Genomic DNA, 20,728 nt, shown 5'->3' with positions numbered 1-20,728 from the left:
CCAAAACTATTATTCTTTATTATATTACTAAGTCAAAGAAAGTCATCTGAAACGCTGTTTCTTTTTGTAGTTATAAAATGTTAGACTTAGGCTTCGTGTTAATGGAATACGTACCACGATAAAAGTTTAGAACTCTGCTTATTCAGTTTCTCAAGTGTATAAGTCACCCTATAAATATAGTTATTACAATAACCTAGTTTAAAATGTATTAAAGAATTATGGGGGTTCATAAACACGAAGCAAACATTTTTGAATGAAATTACCAAAAGGTTGTAGTTGCTAACTGAAATGAAACTTCTATTTTTAAATCTATAAATCTATAACATTTTTCTACGTGTCGAAAACAAAAACAAAATCACCTATAAATTAATAAAATTTAAATAGTAAATTTTTTCCATTGAAGTTTTGCATCATGTACTATAGAACTTACCAGCTTTAATGCATTCCTTGGAGTGGCACGTTTTTCTTGAAAAGTTATCTGCTTGTCTTAACAATCCTGCAAAAGAAAGAAAAAATGCTGAATGTTATCCACTTAACGAGCAGCACAAATCTCTCAGTGAAAGATAATTTTAATGCTGCTTATATGCTTTTCTGTATTTAATGAAATTAACTATTCAGTTAATTTTATGGAAAGACTACATTGTTATTTCTGGAAGTTTTCAAATATAATTGCATCGAAAGGGGACTGTACATTATTAACGTTAGCTGATTATGATGAAGGAAAGAAATGTTTAAATAAAGCCATTGTGTATTATGATATGAAAGAACTGATATAAATTAAGCCTCCATTTTGTTTTGGATAATTTCTTATTTTTATAGATTTTTATTCATCATGGAGACGAAATCCGTTATCTTATTTAAAATAAGGCCCATTCGTCCAAGTAGCATCAGGTTTGAAGGATTTTATATTCATTAATTATTATGATATGAACCTTTACTGTACTTTAATAAGCAATTATTATGATTCAAAACTGATGAACCTTTACTGTAACTTCTTCTTTCCGTAGTCTTCACCAGAAGGAAAATTAGTTATTAAAGTATTTAAAACGAAGGTGTTGAATGCGTTACAGCGTTTAGCAGCCTTGTTTGCCGTTCTCACTTAAAGGGAATCTCAAATTCAGCAATAATCAGTGCTGAATTTGAGAGTGCGTGCTACCATCAGCTCCAAACTAAATTATTAGCGAAACCTTCGCTTTACATCTCACTTAAAGGGAATCTCAAATTCAGCAATAATCAGCTAAAATAAAAAATTTATGTTACTCTTGGCACCATTTCCTTATTACGAAACGACTTGATGAAAACGTAACCAAATTTATCATTCACCAAAAAATCGAAAAAAAAAAAATTCTGAGAATTAGAAAAAAAATTCTATTCAGTAACATACCATCTCAACTTATTTTCTAATATTAAGATAACATATTCCATCACTCAACTCCATGTGCGGGCAGACAACAAGGGGAAGGGTCTCATGAATAATAATGGGTTGGTAGACAATAAGCTTGTTAGCGACAAAGATATGAAGGAACGCTGTTGCAAAAAAAAAAAAAAAAAAAAAAAAAAAAAAACTGAAATGTTTCAGATTTTAAATTACGTCCAAAGGGGCGTTTTTTAACACTTTGTGTGTTACCTTTCTTTATTAAATATCATGTTCCTCGCACTTAAACCATAAGATCCAGTGCAACAGCAATATCGCAAAATAGTTTTAAAACGAGCATATCTTTAGAATTTCCGATACAGAGACTCACGCGCTGGAGATAAAAATGTTTTTTCTGCACAACGTTGCCATTGCTCGCTTTGAAATCCTTGAGTTTGTTAATCAAAAATTCGTCAAAGTTTTAAAAAATAGGAAATCGATCATAAAACAAATTTCAAATTTCAAATATGGTCTTCCACATGCTCATATTCGTTGGAGGATTACGTTATTCAAAATTCGATGACTCTATGTACCGTTGTTTTATCACAATACGACAAATATACATACATTTATGCAGATTTTTCATTATTTAATTTCTTCAAATATAATGCAGGACTCTAATATTTTGTGGCAACAATTTGAAAAGTGAACCGACATTTATGAGTCCGACGCAAAATGCAAAAACGAAACTAATAGTCCTTCGGGATTCAAATCCCTTTGGACTAAAAAAAAAAAATTAGTTTCACCCCACTTTTGATCAAGCAACCTGAGGGGATAATTTCCAAGGATCGTGTACCAGAATTGCCTTAGCATCGTTTCCCAAAAGAGTTTTCAACTCGACAGAATTTGAGAGCATTCCTGAGGCAAAAGAACTATATAGTTACAAGCGTCAACGCTTGTTACAGAATTCGACGCCAAATTCCCCCCTCTGCCACAAAAAACAAATCTACTCGGCATTGCTAATCACTACACTGTCGAAGCAGTTATACTGATTTAAGAGATTCTGGAATCCAAAGGATGTTTGTTGTTAACACGTTAAAGATAACCGTAAGCTTTCTTATAACCTCCATAGTCACTGCGAAGTTTTAAAGCCATTTCGGAAAACATTTTCTCGGGCATTTTAGAAATACTACAGAAAGATATGAGCATCCATATCTGAATTCTGGCAAAAATTCATTCATTGATAATTATTTCATTCGACCACAAACGCTTTGAATACTTTTAAAATATTATGTTAATACAACCATTACGTTTTCAGTAGATGGTCACCATGCACAAAAAACTTCTTTTCCTAGAACTCAGTGCACTACAATAAAACATAGAGGTTTACTATTTACAGACTTATTCACAGGATAGCAGCTATCTGTTAAAAATTTGACTTTCTTCTGCATACGAGTATTATAATCACATAGTTCTACATCAGGGGTTCTCAAACGTTTCACATTTTGTCCCACATAAATATGAAACAAAAATATGTGTCTACTTCGCGAAAAAAAGGGTACAGTCTCCCATTCTACTGGACCGATTGACGATATTCATCTTGCGTTTTCCATGTCTCAAAAGCGCGACTTAGGATATGTATTAGATTTATATATAGCATAGTTCTAATATAGGTATTTAGACCAAAACTCGGACTTTTTCTGAAATAACATACAAATTGTTTTCCATATAATAATTCTTCGACTAAAATTACGCCAAACTACCAAGTTGTGTAAAACGCACCAGTAGCTTTTAAAAAATTAGCTCTCAAAATTTTAGCTCCTCAGTGTTAATTTTGAGTTTGGTATACATTTATTAATCTCTCTTTTTTTTTATTAAACTTATTTCATTCTTCTTTTAACATTTCGAAATTTAGGTTCATTCCAAATAAAATTCATCCGTTTTTACGATTAATTTTTAAGATTTGTGTTTTTAAATAATTTTTAGAAATTTTTCAAAAAACGTTTTGAATTATCTAATATATAAAATTCTCGTGTCACAGTGTTTGTAACAACACTCCTCCGAAACGGCTTGACCGATTTTTATGAAATTTTATATGTATATTCGCTAGGTCTGAGAATCAGTCATAATCTATTTTTCATACCCCTAAGTGATAAGGGTGGTTCACCCCAAAGTTTTTTAAAATTTTATTATGATGTGGCATTAAAAAATACATACAACCCTAAATTTTCGCTCTTCTACCACCAACCCCTATTTTTCAATAGCGATATTAGTAATTTAATAATTTTTAACCCTGGTCGGTAACTGATCAATTATCCCTTGATCAGTTATTGTTTGAAGCGAGTTTTATTATGTGACAGAAACTGCTTCTCTGTGAGTGTTTTTGTCTGTGATTGTTTGATTGCGTAAATGTTTGTTTGTGTTTTGTGTCATTTTCTTATCTTTAGTTTTTCTACTAACCCTTCTTTATTTTTGGTTGGTTATTTTATGTTTTCTGTGATGTTTTATCAGCATGGTTTAGAGGACGGTTTAACTATTTTTAATCATATGGTTCCGCTGGGACAAGGCGGATTGGGTCTCCCTCGAATAGTTCACTTGATCAGTTATCCCCGCCAGGCTTCTACCGGTGTCACTTCTCACCCAGTAAACAGCACGGAATAAGGATGAGACCAAAGCTGGTCTCCTGTCTCTCACACAATAAGCCTTCTCTCCCTCCCTACACAGTTTTCGGCCATTATTATTGTTTGTACATCGACAATTATTAGTTTACTATCTAAGGGTAACTCTCATTTTAATTATATTCTCAAGTAAATTTATTATTAATTTGCAGGGCTATAATTATTTATTCATATTTTATTAAATAATAAAATTATTAACTTTGACTGTAGTTCTCACGTTTAGTTAATTAAGTGATTTCATATAACCTCAAAAATACTCAACACGTGTCACGAGCTTCCACCAACAACGGCTATTGTGTTACACGTATAAATTATTCTTATACATTTATTAGTTTTTATTTATAATTTATTAATTTGTTTATTATTAAACGACACTATAATATTATAGTCAGTGCGTGCAACATTTTGTGAGAATCATTTTAAAAGAGAAAAACTCTCATTTTAATTATATTTAATTTATAATTAATTTGCAGGGCTATAATTATTTATTCCTATTTTATTAATAATTAATAAAATTATTAGTTTTGAGTGTAGCTCTCACGTTTAATTAAGTGATTTCATAAAGAGTACAACTGAAAGTAAATATGCGCGTTCAAATGCTTTAAGATCCGTCCGCAGAAACATTCTCAAAGTAACTGTTAGGTAACGGCGATGGAAAAATTACTTTAGATTAAACTGGATACATAAGATTACCGACCGATTTCTGCACAATCATTTATTCGCAAGATGCTCTCATTGCCCAGATATTTCCCAATGTACAGACACGATATATTAATCATGAGTGGCTGGCAGAAATAGCAATTTTAGCAGCAAAAAAATGTGGACGTCAACGATTTGAATCTCGAGATACAATACTTGTTGCCAGGGGACTTGGTGTCATACAAATCTATTGATACAGTTTGCGATGCCAACGAAGCTGTGAATTATTCAACAGAGGTTTTGAAATCATTGGATTTGCCAGACTTGCCACCGCATAATTTACAACTGAAGGTTGGATCTCCGATTATTTTGCTTCGTAATTTGAACCCACCACGGATGTGCAACGGCACGCGATTAGTCATTAAAAAAATGATGAAAAACGTCGAAGCCAGCATTTTAAATGGCATGTGTCCGAGGTAAAAATATATTACTACCATGAATTCCTATTATACCCACAGATGTGCCGATTCAGTTTGAACGTCTTCAATTTCCAATTAGATTGGCATTTGCAATGACTATCAATACGTCTCAAGGCCAAACGATGTCTGTTTGTGGCTTAGATTTGAGCACACCATGTCTTTCACACGGCTATGTGGCATGTTCTCGAGTGGGCAAACCATCCAGTTTGTTTGTGTTAGCTAAAGATGGGCTAACAAAAAATATTGTACACTCTATTGCATTAAGGGACTGACATGTTTTAGTGATATATATAATTTTAAAGAATAAATTACCATAAATTAAAAAAATAAATGTTTGGTGTTTTGTTATTTTTATATTCCGTCATCGTTCACAGCGCTTCATGCCTCTTTCACTCATGTACCACATCCTCACACACTTACAATAAGATATGTTTTTCTGCCAAAATATTCCCTAGAAATAATTTATATGGCAAAACAACGATACCCGGGTCATCTAGTAATCTATAAAATTTTTACCATTATCTTAAAGTAGGCGTATTTCTAAGCATACATGCAAAAATTACAGTTTTTTATCCAAAATTTCCGAAGATTTACGTGAATTTATATGTTGGCGCGTTTTAGAATGTGGTATATTTGTTAAAAGCGCTAAAAACATCAAATGGGGTTTAGACACTTTTCTAAAATTATTTGGAAGTAGAAACGCAGTGGCCTTTTATTCCGTAATGCACAATGTAAAAAGGTAGGAAGGAGGTGCTTCTTTTTCCTCTCCAGCATAATGGAAAGGAAAGAAAAATTGGTTGCCGCATATTAAGAGATTCGCCAAGTGAATTATTCTTGGCGTAAACTGAGAAAATTATGCCAAGATAAATTTTTGAATTTCTTCGTAAATTTTGCATCAAACTTTACAAAATTTAATATCTAGGCATAATTTTAGTCATAGAATCGAAATATGGAAAACATCTGACATGTTATTTCAGAAAAAGTCCGATTTTGTGTCAAACTACCTATGTTATAATAATCCTATATATAAATCTAATATACATATTAAATCGCTCTTTCGAGACATGAAAAACGCAGTTTGAATTTTGTTAATAGGCCCAGTAGAACGGAAGATATAAAACTGTCTTTTTTTTCCCCCAGTGTACATTGAGTTTTAAAATTAAGACGCAGGCATTTTAGACGGGGAAACAAAGCGAGGAGAAGCAAGGTAACACCTAGCAGAAGAAGTAACGTAATTGGATGCCAAGGGTATTTTATACCAAGTTTGCTGTACAAGTATAGCTAATCTATGATTGGTCAGTTAGTAGCGTTACATAACGTAGAAAAATTTCGAATTTGGGGGAACAGATTAATTCAGGAATAAAGCATCAAATTTAGAATGCTAATTTTGAGTTCGCCAATTATTTTTAAAGCAGCCATCATACTATTTTGTTATATCTTACACACACACACATATATATATATATATATGCGTGTGCGTGTGTGTGTGTGATGTATCAGCTTTAGTCGTAGCCTAAACAATCAGACGATAAGTTTAAAAAACAGGATCCATTTATTCAGGAAAAATAGCAGTTACAAAAATCAGATATCCGGAGTAAGTAAAAAGAATAACTAATAACTTTTTGTATGAAGTTTACTGCATCGTGGCATTTAAGAAAAAAGCCCCGATATTCCTTTTGCGAATCCTTTTATAGCCTCTGGAAAGGCGGAGCTTCCAAGAAATAACGTCAGCCTCGTCAGCCAATCCAGTTCGCTTTAAATATTTCCAGAACACTCTATAACTGTACGTGTAGAAAAGGCGGTAAAAACAACTTGACTACGGGGCTGTGGATTTAATTCCACGTACTTTCAAATAAGAGAACGTCGCCATTAAAAATGAAAAGAACATACAGTTAGAATTTTAAGTGTATTCTTGACTATGGAATTTTATTATTACATATATATATATATATAACAATTGCGGTAAATAGTGAGTAATAAATAATACATATATTAAGCAAATAAGACACCTGAGTCACAGGGCCAGCATTGACAAGATACGTTTAAAAAATATATACATTCTGTCTTTATGACATTTTAGATACAACACGGTTTAAAAAAAACGGTGAATGTTGTGAAGTTTTCTTGGAAAAGTCGTCATTTCAACATTAAAGATAGAGCCATAAAAGTTAAAAATTTGAAAAATATAGTATGCGTTTCTAAAAAATAAAGATTAAAACAAAATGTTAAAAGGGGCACAATTTTACATTCATTTAATTTTTTTCTGTAAAATTTGTACCGCTAAAAATATTGCAATGTACCACCAGTGGTACGTGTACTACAGTTTGAGAACCGGTGTTCTACATCCTTCCTCGGATAATAGGTCACACTGGTTATAAGGTATGTTCTAAAGACAACATAGATATTGAACCCATACTTTACCTACTGTATATTAGTTTAATTTCGTTACTAATAAAACGTTTCCAAAAATCACTTGAAGAGGCTTAAAAAAATTCGTCTCTGCATTAGTTCTAAAATGCAAAGCAAAATGATTCTAAACCTGATCGAACAAGCATGCTTTCATTAATGTCTAGATTTATATCAATTACTCAATGATTCCAAACTGCTATGTATACTATGCGATATTTTGTTATCTCCTCTGGAATATTTTTTTTATTTTAATATTCCATTGATTTGTTGTATTCACACGAGCATTATTAAGTAGTTCCATGAAGACTTCAAAATTGTTTTAGTCTGAATCCTGTAATTCTTCTATATCGTTTTAAATAGTATGATTAGAACTAAGATCTTCTCAATTTTAAAGATTGCTTCAGTTAAAAGTTTCACAGGATTTTGAAAATCATCATTAGAATTTTTTTCAATAGCTGCTGTATACCTAGAAACTTCTTGCTCCCTCGAGTCACTAATAGTTTCATTTCTAAACTTAATATTAAATAGTTTCCAATATTTCTGGGAGACTGTTTTTAGAAAATAATGGCTTAGAAGTTGTAGTCACTCTCATGCCAATGGAGGCAATAACGATATAATATTTCAAGGGAAAAAAGATATTTTCACATTATCACATAGATCACTAAGAGAATTTTGGAGGCAACATTCATTATGTAAAAACAAAGGAGCTTTAGAAACCAAGTTATTTGTCTTGAATGTAATTTTTACTACGTGACAAAAATAAGATTTGAACCTATAATTGATTTTCTATAACACAGGCCTTCATATTTGCCCACTAAATCGCAGCAAACAGTTATTTAAAGCACTTGAGTTTTATGTTTGTAATGGCTTCGTGGTTTAATAAGGCACCATTTAGCAAGACGAAACGAACATTTATTAAAAATATGGCTCAAAGCATTATAGTGAACTCAGAGCAATACATTGCTCCTACCGCAGGGCAAACTCTACAGCCTTCCTCTTCCGAGGCTAACATGCAACTCTCATAAAATACATTAACCCTTCTTGGAGAAGAGCTACATGCGCCAAGCACGCTCTGTTGATCGCCATTCCATTTACAATCTCGTTACGTATTTTCTTTAGCGTAACAGTTAAGCTATCATTTGGTATTTTAACCGCATCGCAGCTTCTTTTCTTTTTGTTTTTTCATGAAGTTTCTAGATGGGATGTTTTTTAGCCCAAAGGGCGTTAGCCCAGATGGACTAATAATTTCGGTTTGGCATTTTGCGTCAATTCATTGTAAACGGAGAATCACTTTTGAAATTGTTGACACCAAATATTATCGCCCTGTGTTATATTTAAAGAAATTAAATAATGAAGAATCTGCATAGATGTATGTATATTTCTTGCACTGTGATAAAACAGCGGCACCTACAGACATCAAATTTTGAATAACGTAATCCTCTACCGAATATGGGCATCTCGATGCCCTAATTTGGAATTTGTTTTATTATCTGTTCCATATTTTGTAAAGCATTTATGAGTTTTTGATTAAGAAATTCAACAATTTAAAAGCGAGCAATGGCAACACAGTACGGACAAAAAACTTTTTATCTCCAGCACGCGAGCCTGTGTATCATAAATTCTAAAGATATGTGACTTTAAAATTATTTTTGCGATATTGCTGTTGAATTGAATTTTATGGTTTAAGTCCGAAGAACATGATATTTAATAAATAACGGTAACACACAAAACTTTAAAAACGTCCCTTTGGGCGTTACGTCTTTCAGATTTTTAGCCCAGAAGTGCTATTAATTTCAATATAAGCTAATTTCATGTACACTATCACGAAAATTCTTAATTGTTTCCTTCTTTTAGATGGGAAATGTATTTACAGCATCTTCTTCGGCATTTGTCGTATTACCCCTTATTTTTAATTGCTTTAATTCAGTCCTGGTTTTAAGTTTTGAAATTAATCTCTTTTGGACGCAATTTTAAAGTCTATTTTATACATTTAGTCTCTTTAAGGCTTGAAAGGAGGCTTAGAAATCCATAATATTTCAGACGTTAAATAGAAGTTCCTTTTGTCTCTTTTACTTTCGATTTGTTTATCTAGCAATTAGAGATTTCCGTTTCAACTACTGAAGGACTTTGATTACGCGTAGCTACATCGCCTTACTTACGAGTATAATACTGATCGACTTTGGATAGAATAGTTCGTATGTAGACGCGTTAAAACCGTACTGACTTGTATTCTTAATTTTGCTTTCACCATATTTAAAGCTTTTAATTACATTAAGTTTGTACTTAAGTTAGTTACTTTAATTTTTTTTCTTACAAGGAGAATCTTTCTTTTTGAACTCTCAACATCTCCTAAAAGAATACACACACACACACACACACACACATATATATATACATATATATATATACATGAATCTGCTCATTTAAAACTAATTATTGGCACAAAAGTGAACTGCTACAATTCTCTATTTCGCTATTTTGTGTTTTCCAAAATTTTAAATTCGCTTTGTCATTCACTAGATAATAGTTTCTTGGAAAACGTATAAAATAAGATTCAAGGGCATATATGTGAAATCATAATTTGTATGTAACTGTTCGTTTAAGATTTCTTTGATTTCTATTTTACATATATAAAGAGTTAATGTTTGTTCATACGTTTTCAAGAAGATGTATACGTTGCATAAAAGAGAATGAAAAACAAAATGGATACCGTTCTACTGGGCAAATGACGAAATTTAACTTGCGTTTTTCATGTCTCAAAAGAGCACCTCTGAAGAGCGCGTATTATGTTTATACATAGTTCTAAGATAGGTATTTTGACACAACATCGGACGTTTTCTGAATAAATATATCGCTTTTTTTTTCATATTTCAATTCTTCGATTAAAATTATCCGCAGATGTTACATTTTATGAAATTTAATGAAAGCAAGATATTTAAAAATTTATGTGGGCGCACTTTTTTTTCAGATTTTGCCAAGAATAATTCACTTAATGAATTTCTTAATTTATAGTGACCTATTTCCTTATCCTTTTTACTTCCTTGTACAAAGTAAAAAGGAAGTATTGTAATCGGGAAAAGTTTCAGGCAGCATAATTCAACGAAAATATCCCATTTTGACCTCTTTCAAATGCAATTTAACGATGTGTTTCCGTGATATCTGTACGTAAGGACAGAATAAAACACTCTTTTCCTCCAAAAAAATTATAAAACTGCTTTAAAAGGAATTTCGAAGAGAATATTTCGTGGCGTCTGTACAAACGTGTGTACGTACGTGCGTGCGTACGTATCTCGCATAACTCAAAACAGAGTAGCCTCAGAACGTTGAAATTTTGTATATAGGACTGCTATAACATGTAGATGTGCACCTCGTATTTTGGTTGCAATCGGCCGCACCAAACGTATATAAATATATTTATATATATATCCACTCTGTTATCCGGCTGAGTTATCTCAGTGGCTTTACTCTTATATGTTTGCAAATTGTAAATTTGTTTCCTTAAAAATGATTGTATTATGTTGTTTTTATCTTCCGGTTAAGGTTTTTATGCCTTTAGTAAATCTGTATGCAATATTTTTAGAATTATCAACAATTTTAAAATTGTTTAAGTGCCGCTAAGTCTAATAATGTTTTTGATGGCGGCCATTGCTCTTGTTTACATTTGAAACAGCAGGATAGCGGATTTGTTGCCAATCTAGAGAAACTTAGCTTCGCAACAACAAAGATAACGCCTTCATTTATTATTTAAATCATGCTTAATCCTTTCTGGAATTTTTTCGAGGAAATAAGCGTTTAGATTTACTTCGTAATTTTTAATACAGATATTTTGAGTTTTTATGTATTTTTGCCTTGTCGCGAAGTGAAAACTGAATTAATTGAATGAGAAATACTCAATCGTCTGTGAAAAACTGTTTCTTTTTTGTTTTGTTTGCTTAATTTCTTTTATACATCATTCTAGCTTTATTATAGTATTTGAATACAACATGTGGCAACGATTAGATAATTCTTTAAATGACATAAATCTTGTGCATTCTGAGTTATAATATGAACGAAGTATAATACTGTTAAGTAAACCTTAGCGCCAGAGTGTCGCTATGCTAAACAAAGTGAATTTCAAAGAATGCATTTATTCTATTGTGGTGTATGCGCTGTCGGCGAAGTAGGTTTAATTCAATCTAATAAGTTTAAATGAAATGCAAGAAAAAATGCGTATAATTTATTATTCAGTACAAGAAAGTCATGTGGTGTACACATCAGATTTTTTCATTGTTCACGAACGTAAAAAATATGCATCGTTCATTCTTTCAAACAAGTTTAACAAAGTGCGTAAAGCGCGTTTATAAAAATATATCAAATTTCAAAATGCGCCGATGTGTTAATTCACGTATATCTTTTGAAATTTTGAATGAAGAACTCTAATGATTTGCAGGTATGCCTATAAATACGTTTAATTTAAGGTAATGGTAAAACTTTTATATGTTTTAATTCAAACATGTTATTGTAAAATTTATAACAATAACTAAAATATATAAATTTAAGCGTAAAGCAGAAGATAACTGCGAATTTTATTTGGATTGAACCTAAATTCCGGACTATAAATGAAATTGAATAAACATGGAGGAACTAAAATTTTGAGAGCTAATTTCTTAAAATACTCGTGCAGTTTTTACAAAACTTGACACTTTGGCGTAATTTGAGTTGTAGAATCAAAATACAAGAAAAACATGGGCATGATATTTCTGAAAAAAATTCGATTTTGTGCCAGAATACCTACGTTAGAACAATACTATGCATAAATCTTGTAATATAAATCCTTAATTGCGCTTTCAAGACATTAAAAACACAATTTCTCATTTGGCTTAGTAGAATGAGAGTTGTAGAATTGTCCCCTCTTTTTGTGTGTGTGTGTGTGTGTGTGTGTGTGCAACGTGTACATAAACACGACGTCGTTTAACATACATTTATGTTACTTAACGATGCTTATGTCGTAAGAACAACAAACGTAACTACATCTATTTATCAATAAGAAAATGTATTAATAAACAGAAAACAAAATGAGTTTAAGCAAACATTATTCTTTCTTTCCGTTAATTTATTTCCACTTTGGGCAAATAAATTAACTTTTAAATTTTCTCTCAAACTTCAAAGGTTTATTTAACTTTTCAGAAGAAAGAACGCATTAAAACTTATTTAAAACTGTTAGATTCGCAAACAGCATCCTTTCTTTGAAACAATCACGCAACCACTGACAATTTATATTATCTTATTTTCCATCCTTTTCAAAAAGGGGAAACTATTTAAAATGGAAATTTTTCTCACTGTAATAAGATGAGGAAGCACAAGTATCATTTTTGCTAGCAACGAAACAATTGCTTTTCCAGATTTGATTTTATTTGCAGGATTTCGAGGGAAAAGCGGAAACAAATGATTTGACGCAGAAAAGGCCATTTTGTTGCTTTATACTAGGAGTAAAAGATTTAGAAAGTGCTTTAAAAGGAATATCGAGTTTTCGATTCAGTTCGAAGTTGATTTAAGTTTCCGTGTGCAACATTTCACGTCTGTGTTTATTTCTTTATTAAATCAAAAGTCTGTCGGTGTTTGGTTCGAAGATTTATCGTTCTTTTTGAAAAGAACTGGAGTTCATTTACTTTCTTTAAAGTTAAAACTCTTAAGATAAGTAGTTACTACCGAGAAAGATATTATATTATTATCAAAGTATGTACTTACGAATTATTCGAGGAAAACTATTGGAGTAAGCAGATTTTTCAAATTGAATTAAAATGTATTTCTTAATTTATACAGGCTTCAATGCATTTCAAAGAATTCACATACAGCTGACCGTAATTAGCATTTTTCCATAATATCTGTTTTTATATAAATGGTGTATTTAGTAGATAAATGTTAAAAGAGAAACTATTCTTAAAGGGTAAAATATTATGCTTAAGAATGAAAAGTGATAAAGAATTTGAGCATTATTTAATAATGCAATAATTACCTTCATTGTTCCTTACATTCATTACTTTTTACCTTAATTTTGCTTATTTTGTGTTGAGTAACATTTTATTTTAATTTTGTCTCTTCTTCAGGATTCAGAATACAAATCTGAAAAATAAAGCTTTTAAACAGTGTTTCAAAAAACACCTCTCTGAATAAAACTTCGATGCTGCTGAAAATACTTCCACTAACAAATTTCAAACAATGCGAGCTATTCAATTAAATATCGGTCTTACTAAGCGTATTCTTAACATGCATATCCTAATTCGCATTCAATGTAATTCCATTATCAAGCACAAAATACATATTGTTGCGTTCTACGGGTTCGTGGGTTTGAAGTGATTGGTGACAACACTTGATGGAGAATCAAAACACAATTTATTCGCCAGTATTACACAGGAGAGTTCTAAAGACCCGTTTACAGTCGTCGAAAAACTACGACAAACACGCTGAAACAATCAGCAACACAGCCTTCAGGCTACAACGGTGAAGACAGCTTCACGGCAAAACACTAAAATACAGCTTCCGACTCGGTCGATCACTCTCGAGCTAATCTCTGAATTCAAAACACTACTGCTGAACTCAAGGTACTCTTCACGATAAACTGCTACTCCACGTACAGGCAGGTTATTTATAGCTTTTGATCTGCCTTCGAGAACGTTCTCGGGAAATCCGTAAGAAATCTTTCTGGTAATGTTCTCGCTCCGTCTATGGTATATCGCCAATTTCATCGCCAAATGTCGCAAGATGGGCGATTTCTCGTCAAATCTCGCAATCCTGCCTTTCATTGCCATTTTCTGGCAACCTTAAACATGCTTTGTGGGGAAGCTATCTTACCGCAGCTGGGCTTTTTGCAACAAACATATTCACTATGTTTAAAATATTTGCCCACAAGAGTAATTAATATAACTTTTATTTCAAAAGTAGGTAACTTCAGATTATTGTTATTGTTTACCGAACTAATATATTGCGATAGCACTGAACAAATTCATGTCATTAATCTGTGAAATGTAAAAAAGAATCTATTCAAGAGAAAGCTTATGAGCGCGTAATTTCTTAAATAGCAGTAAGTTATTTTGTAGAATCATTAGGTTATTTTGAAGAAGGAGATGTGAAAAATGTGCAGTGCCTTCGCCGGGACTCGAACCTGGGCCTTTCGTATAGGCACCGAATGTGCTACCGTTGCACCACGAAGGCATACTGGAAAGAGCTTATAATTTTCCTTCAAAACTATTTCAGACGTCGTGTATAAACAACTGATATTAATATTTAATTATAAGTCTTATACATCAAATGATAAAGTATGGTCTAATATGGTATTAGAAATGCAGTAAAGGAAATCTGTTGTTTTAAAAATCTCGATCTAGAAATCTAGATCACACAAGTTTGATAAATGGAATTATTTTACGGCGCTTTTTGAAAGATACTTTTATTTTGTTGAGCAATATATCTTTTGTTTGTTTTCTAATTATGCCTTCGTTTCAGTCAGTTCTGTTTGCTCCCATAATATAAAACATGGCAGCTTGCTGTATTTCTTTAAACATTACAAAATTTCTCAAGGTAAAGTAGAAAGTTTTATGGAAACAGTTTTCACACTGGGATAGAAGGGATTTTTAAGTACAATATTTAACATTTTACGCGCTCTTTGAGCTATTTATAAGTTAAAATCTTGAAATACTGAATATGCTTTCAGAAACTGAAATAAAGCAGGTTATGCATTTAGACCCAGAATTTGAGGCGACAAATTTACTGACATATATCACTTTTTAACATATATCAATGAACTAAACTAAATACTTCTCTCTCTGATGTAAAGAAAATATGCAATACAAAAATAGACAGTTTTGGTGATTACTATTTCTATACTGCCTGAAACAACATTTTTATCATATTTGCTCCACGAAAATATCAATTACAGCTATCTCTGTGAATTACCCACGCAAATGTGTAGGAAAAGTTTAAATTATTAATTTGTGAAAGTATATAAACGCTTTACTGATTGGAAAATTTCATTTATTTAATTCATAAAATTCTTATTTTGAGAAATTTAGTAATTCGAAAAACATATTTAATATCAAAATCTAAGGAAATAAACTAATTTTCAGCTTTTTTTTGAACATCTTCCAAAACTTAATGTAATAACATATCATCTGACTAGAATGAAGCATTATCTGATAAGATAATATTTATTTTCAAGTTATCAGTTCTAGTCAATTAATGAGTTACAGTAGAGATTTATTTAATATTTATTCTCAAGTGATTCCTAGGATTCTTATCTACATCGGTACCATGGTTTTTATCTTTATATGCAATGACATACATACCGTTTTTATCTTTATATACAGTGGCATATTTTGTTTTATAAGCTTCATAATGTTAGGTATTAACTGTTTTATAAGTTATATATAAACTATTATATAAAATAAATTTTAAAAAATCATGAAAAACATCTGAAAGCTTTCATTATGTAAAATTATCTTTCATAATTTAAAAGCTTATATTACGTCCAAAGGGGTGTTTTTTTTAACGTTTTGTGTGTTACCTTTATTTATTAAAAATCCTGTTCTTCGCACTTAAACCATAAAATTCAATTAAACAGCAATATATTGAAAAAGAGCATATCTTCAGAATTTCCGATAGACGGTAATTGTAATTGTAAAAACTGTTTTAGACTGTATTTGATGTTTTATTTTTCTGTATTTTACAATTTTTAATGAAAATTTTTGAGTTGCTACGTATTTTTGCCGCGGAATGAGAATTGAACTGATTGAATGAGAAATATATCTCTATTGAAATAAATAAGTTTAATGAAGTGCAGCAAAAATGTGTATATAATTTAATAGGACGTATAAGGAAGTCATGTGGTGTCCTAATCAAATATTTACTATAAAAGATATAGAAACATTTAAATGTGATTTATATGATAACTCTTATTAGAATATCTAGTAAATTTTTCGGTTCAAATTGTATCATAAGGGAAACTACAACAATTTTTCGAAATTCTTTGACTATTTAATCCTTACTTAAATATACTTAAATATATAGTACATGTTTTCGTAATAATTCTTGCGTACAAAAAAAACTATAAGCAGGACACACAAGGTGAAAAATGAGTTGTGTCTGCTAAGTTTTTATATTGAGTAGATAAACTGAATATGCTTATAAAGACCTTTTAAATATGTAAAATTAATTATTAAAAATGTGTAAGAGGATAAAATTTTAATTACTGCACGTACTATGAATTATACATTGTTTGATGGCAACATAGCTAGTTTCAAAATATTCTTTTTAAAATAAATTAATTTGGCAATAAACCTTTAAAATACGAATATAAGCATGACACATCGATTAATATTTAAATCCCCTGCTTCAGTTTTGTCTACGAATAATATTCCAGCTTCGCAAAAATATTGCTGGCTATATAATTACGCATTTTCTTATAATTATTCATAATAAGGAAATACAAAAGTGCAGAAACACTTAACTAATTGGAAAAAAAAACATATATTTCTTTTTAAAAGAAATGGGAAGACGTCTTCCAAAAGTGTTAATGAACGTTTAAGCGACTCGAAGCATATAATAATTGAGAAACGATTACCTCTTTAATGCAGAGGCCAAAGAATGTAATTACGGAATTGGAATTATTTCTGCTGAAAACTATTCCTGAAATTATTATTCGAGAACTGCTAATTCGTTTAACGTACGCGAGAAAATAATAACAAAATAACCAATTTCCTCAACGTCGCTGGGTCAGAAGAACAGATTGGGGAAGGTTAAAATGTTCAATCAGTGCCTAACTGGCAATTTGGAACAGTAAATCATCGAAGATTAGAGAAATAAAACGTTTGCGAATGAAAATAAATGTTCCGCTAAACGACATTAAATATGTTTTCAATTTACCGAAAGGAAGTCGTCTGCTCCGGGTCTACATTGTTTTTATTTTATGGCTATATTTTCCCTCGCTACTCGAAAACGATTTTTTAATTAAGCTTAGTTTTTGGAGTTTTCTTTTCCCACGGAATGCTCTTTTAAGCGCTAATGTCGGAAATTTGTATTCCGCGAGGTTTTTGTTCTATGTGGCAGCCATTAATGAAAATGCATTATAAGTTTTCCAGAAAAAGTTTTAAATTCGTTAAGCATAAATAACAATACTTTATGGGTAATACGTTTGTTAATCCAGTCTAATAAGAAATAATTCAAATATTCTAATATGAAAACAAATTCACCAAATCTTAACAGAATTGGATGCAATCTATGCCGAGTAATAACATCTACAACAAACGAAATATAACAAAATATTTAATTTTCAACCTTGTAGAATTTTAAAGATCAATTATGGATCTTTGTAACAAATACTTACTTGTATTGATCGTAACAACAAAAGCGTTACAAAATCCATAATAAACAAAATGAAATATAAAATCTGAGTCATGACAGTAAACTAGAAATGAAAAGATGAGTCATGATAAAAATGAGTTATGAATATAGTATGAATCATGTAAAATATATGAACTTAAACCACGAACCTTTTATGAACTCTATAATCATGAACACTTGAATGACTCATGAACTCTGCCTAATGAATACTGAAAACTATTTGTGATCATGAACAATATGCAATATTATTCTCTTCTACATTTTATACTTCTATTTTATAAATTTTATTATATGATACATCATGTATTATCCTATATTTTAGCACTTTATTAAAAATTCTAACTTTTATTATATGATATATTACGTACTTTATGTATTATGCTATATTTTATTTTCTATATTTTAAGTATTATTCTGTACTTGTCATGATATATTCTATGTTTTAGCATTTTATTCCAAATTTGGAAAATTCAAAATTTTGTTATAATGACACATTATGCGTTATTGTATACTTGATGTATTATTCTATATATATTTTTTCTGTTTTTTTTTCTATATTAAGAATTATTCTAATTTTGTCATATGATCTATTCTATACTAGCTTAATGTAAAACTCGTTTTATTAGATTTCCCTCCTTTCCCAACCGTACAAAGTTTCGAGATCTGGTCTCATCTCGGTGGGCTAATAATTGATTTACCCACTACACAGTAACCGTTCTAATGACCCTTTTTCTAGTTTTCTTCTAATAATCGTTCTCCCTTTCTGTCCACCTCTCTTAATAATAAACTTCTAAATCTCCGTCTAAAGAACTATCATCAGCTTTATTATTCTTCTGTCCTTCCCTCTTTGTTCTATTCGGTTAGTGATTGGGAGCTATACCTGTGCAATCTTTAATGAAGTTCTGGTGCTCCCAACACTTTTGTATTATTCTATACTTTATGTATTAGTCTATACTTTATGTATTAGTCTATACTTTATGTATTATTCTATACTTTATGTATATAATAATACATAACTTTTCTATACATTACTTTTCTATACTTTGCTACTATGTATTATTCTATATGTATTATTCTATATTTTATTTTCTATATTTTATGTATTATTTTAAATCTGTTATATAATATATTCTATGTTTTATCAATTTATTCCAAGGAAACTATGACACATTATGTATTATTCTATATTTTATTTTCTGTTTTTTCTATATTAATCATTATTCTAAATTTGTCATATAATATATTGTATGCTAGCTTAATGTAAAAGTTTTATTAGTTATCCCTCCTTTCCTAAAGATACAATGCAATATCTTCGAGATCTTGTCTCATCCGGTGGCCTAATAATTGATTCACCCATTACACGGTAACACTTCTAATGACCCTTCTTCTAGTTTTCCTCTTTTCTTTTTTTTCTAATAACCTTTCTCTCCTTTTCAGACCTTTTCTCTTAATAATAAACTTCTAAACCTCCCTCTAAAGAACTATCATCAGCTTTATTCTTCTTCTATTCTTCCCTCTTTGCTCTATTCGGTTAGTGATTGGGAGCTATACCTGTGCAATTTTAAATGAAGTTTTGGTGTTCTCAACATTTTTACCTGTACCTGTTCATCCAGTCTTATTCTATACTTTATGTATTATTCTATATTTAATTTTTTATATTTTATGTATTATTTTAAATCTGTCATATATTTTATGTTTTATCAATTTATTACAAATTTGGAAAATATGACACATTATGTATTATTCTATATTTTATATTCTATTTTTTCTATGTTAAGTATTATTCTAAATTTGTCATATAATATATTCTATGCTAGCTTAATGTAAAACTTGTTTTATTAGATTTTCCTCCTCTCCCAAAGGTACAATGCAATACCTTTGAGATCTTGTCTTGTCCGGTGGCCTAGTAATTGATTCACCCATTACATGGTAACCCTTCTAATGACCCTTCTTCTAGTTTTCCTCTTTTCCTTTTTTTCTAATAACCTTTCTCCCCTTTTTAGTCCTCCTCTCTTAATAATAAACTTCTAAACCTCCCTCTAAAGAACTATCATCAGCTTTATTATTCTTTATATAGTAGGTTAGCGACTGGAAGCTATACCTGCTCGGTCTTTAATGAAGTTTTTGGTGCTCCAACACTTTTACCTGCACCGGTTCATCCAGCCAGTGTTACTATTGATATATATATAGACGTTAAGAGTAAATACAACAATTTGTGCCTATTTTTGCCCACCATACTCTGATACATATTTTTCAGTAGATATTTATGAAATTCACTACCGAGCAATCGATTAGGATTGAAAAAATGTCGAAATAGCGTTCGCTGTACACAATCAAAGACAAAAAAAAAAAAAATAATTGTGCGTTAGTAACGCACTGTTCTTCTCATGCGGAGAAATAGGAAATGTTTTCCTTTCAAAAGTATTATAAAGTTGATAAAATACAGAAGATGAATATTTAAAATTAAACATTATAAGATAAATGTAAAACATTTTTAACTTACATTGATAAATGCTCAAAGTAGAAAAATACACATTACAAATTATTACAATACCAGCGGAAGTATCCGATACCAGTTAAGTTAGATTGTGAGAATTGTATCTAACAATAGAAAGAACGATACCGTTGTAATCCTTCTGATTCATAGTCATACATTTTTCAGTCTGATACGATATGGAACCCGCATAAAAAACTTCGATGGAAAAGTAAACTAATTCTGTCTCATTATATCAGCAACAATGGCACGCAGTTTTTAATGATTTCCGTCTTTCAAATCAAATGGTCGTAAGGACTCAAAA

General features: G+C 30.8%; 1 protein-coding gene across 1 annotated transcript in view; it reads right to left on the bottom strand.

Moving 5' to 3' along the window:
* Positions 1-20,728, bottom strand: part of LOC118179507 (neprilysin-1-like) — a 402,935-nt gene that overhangs the window by 205,293 nt on the left and 176,914 nt on the right. Inside the window, exon 3 of the mRNA XM_085827523.1 lies at positions 431-496. Within this exon, the coding sequence (XP_085683649.1) occupies positions 431-496 (66 nt within the window). The remainder of the gene's footprint in view (positions 1-430; positions 497-20,728) is intronic.

Source organism: Stegodyphus dumicola, chromosome 12 (assembly GCF_044657685.1).
Source record: "Stegodyphus dumicola isolate Sdum_Otavi_A_Nest chromosome 12, ASM4465768v1".
NCBI classification, from domain to species: domain Eukaryota; kingdom Metazoa; phylum Arthropoda; class Arachnida; order Araneae; family Eresidae; genus Stegodyphus; species Stegodyphus dumicola.
The sequence above is the reverse complement of the archived record's forward strand: the minus strand, read 5'-3'. Positions and strand labels throughout refer to the sequence as shown.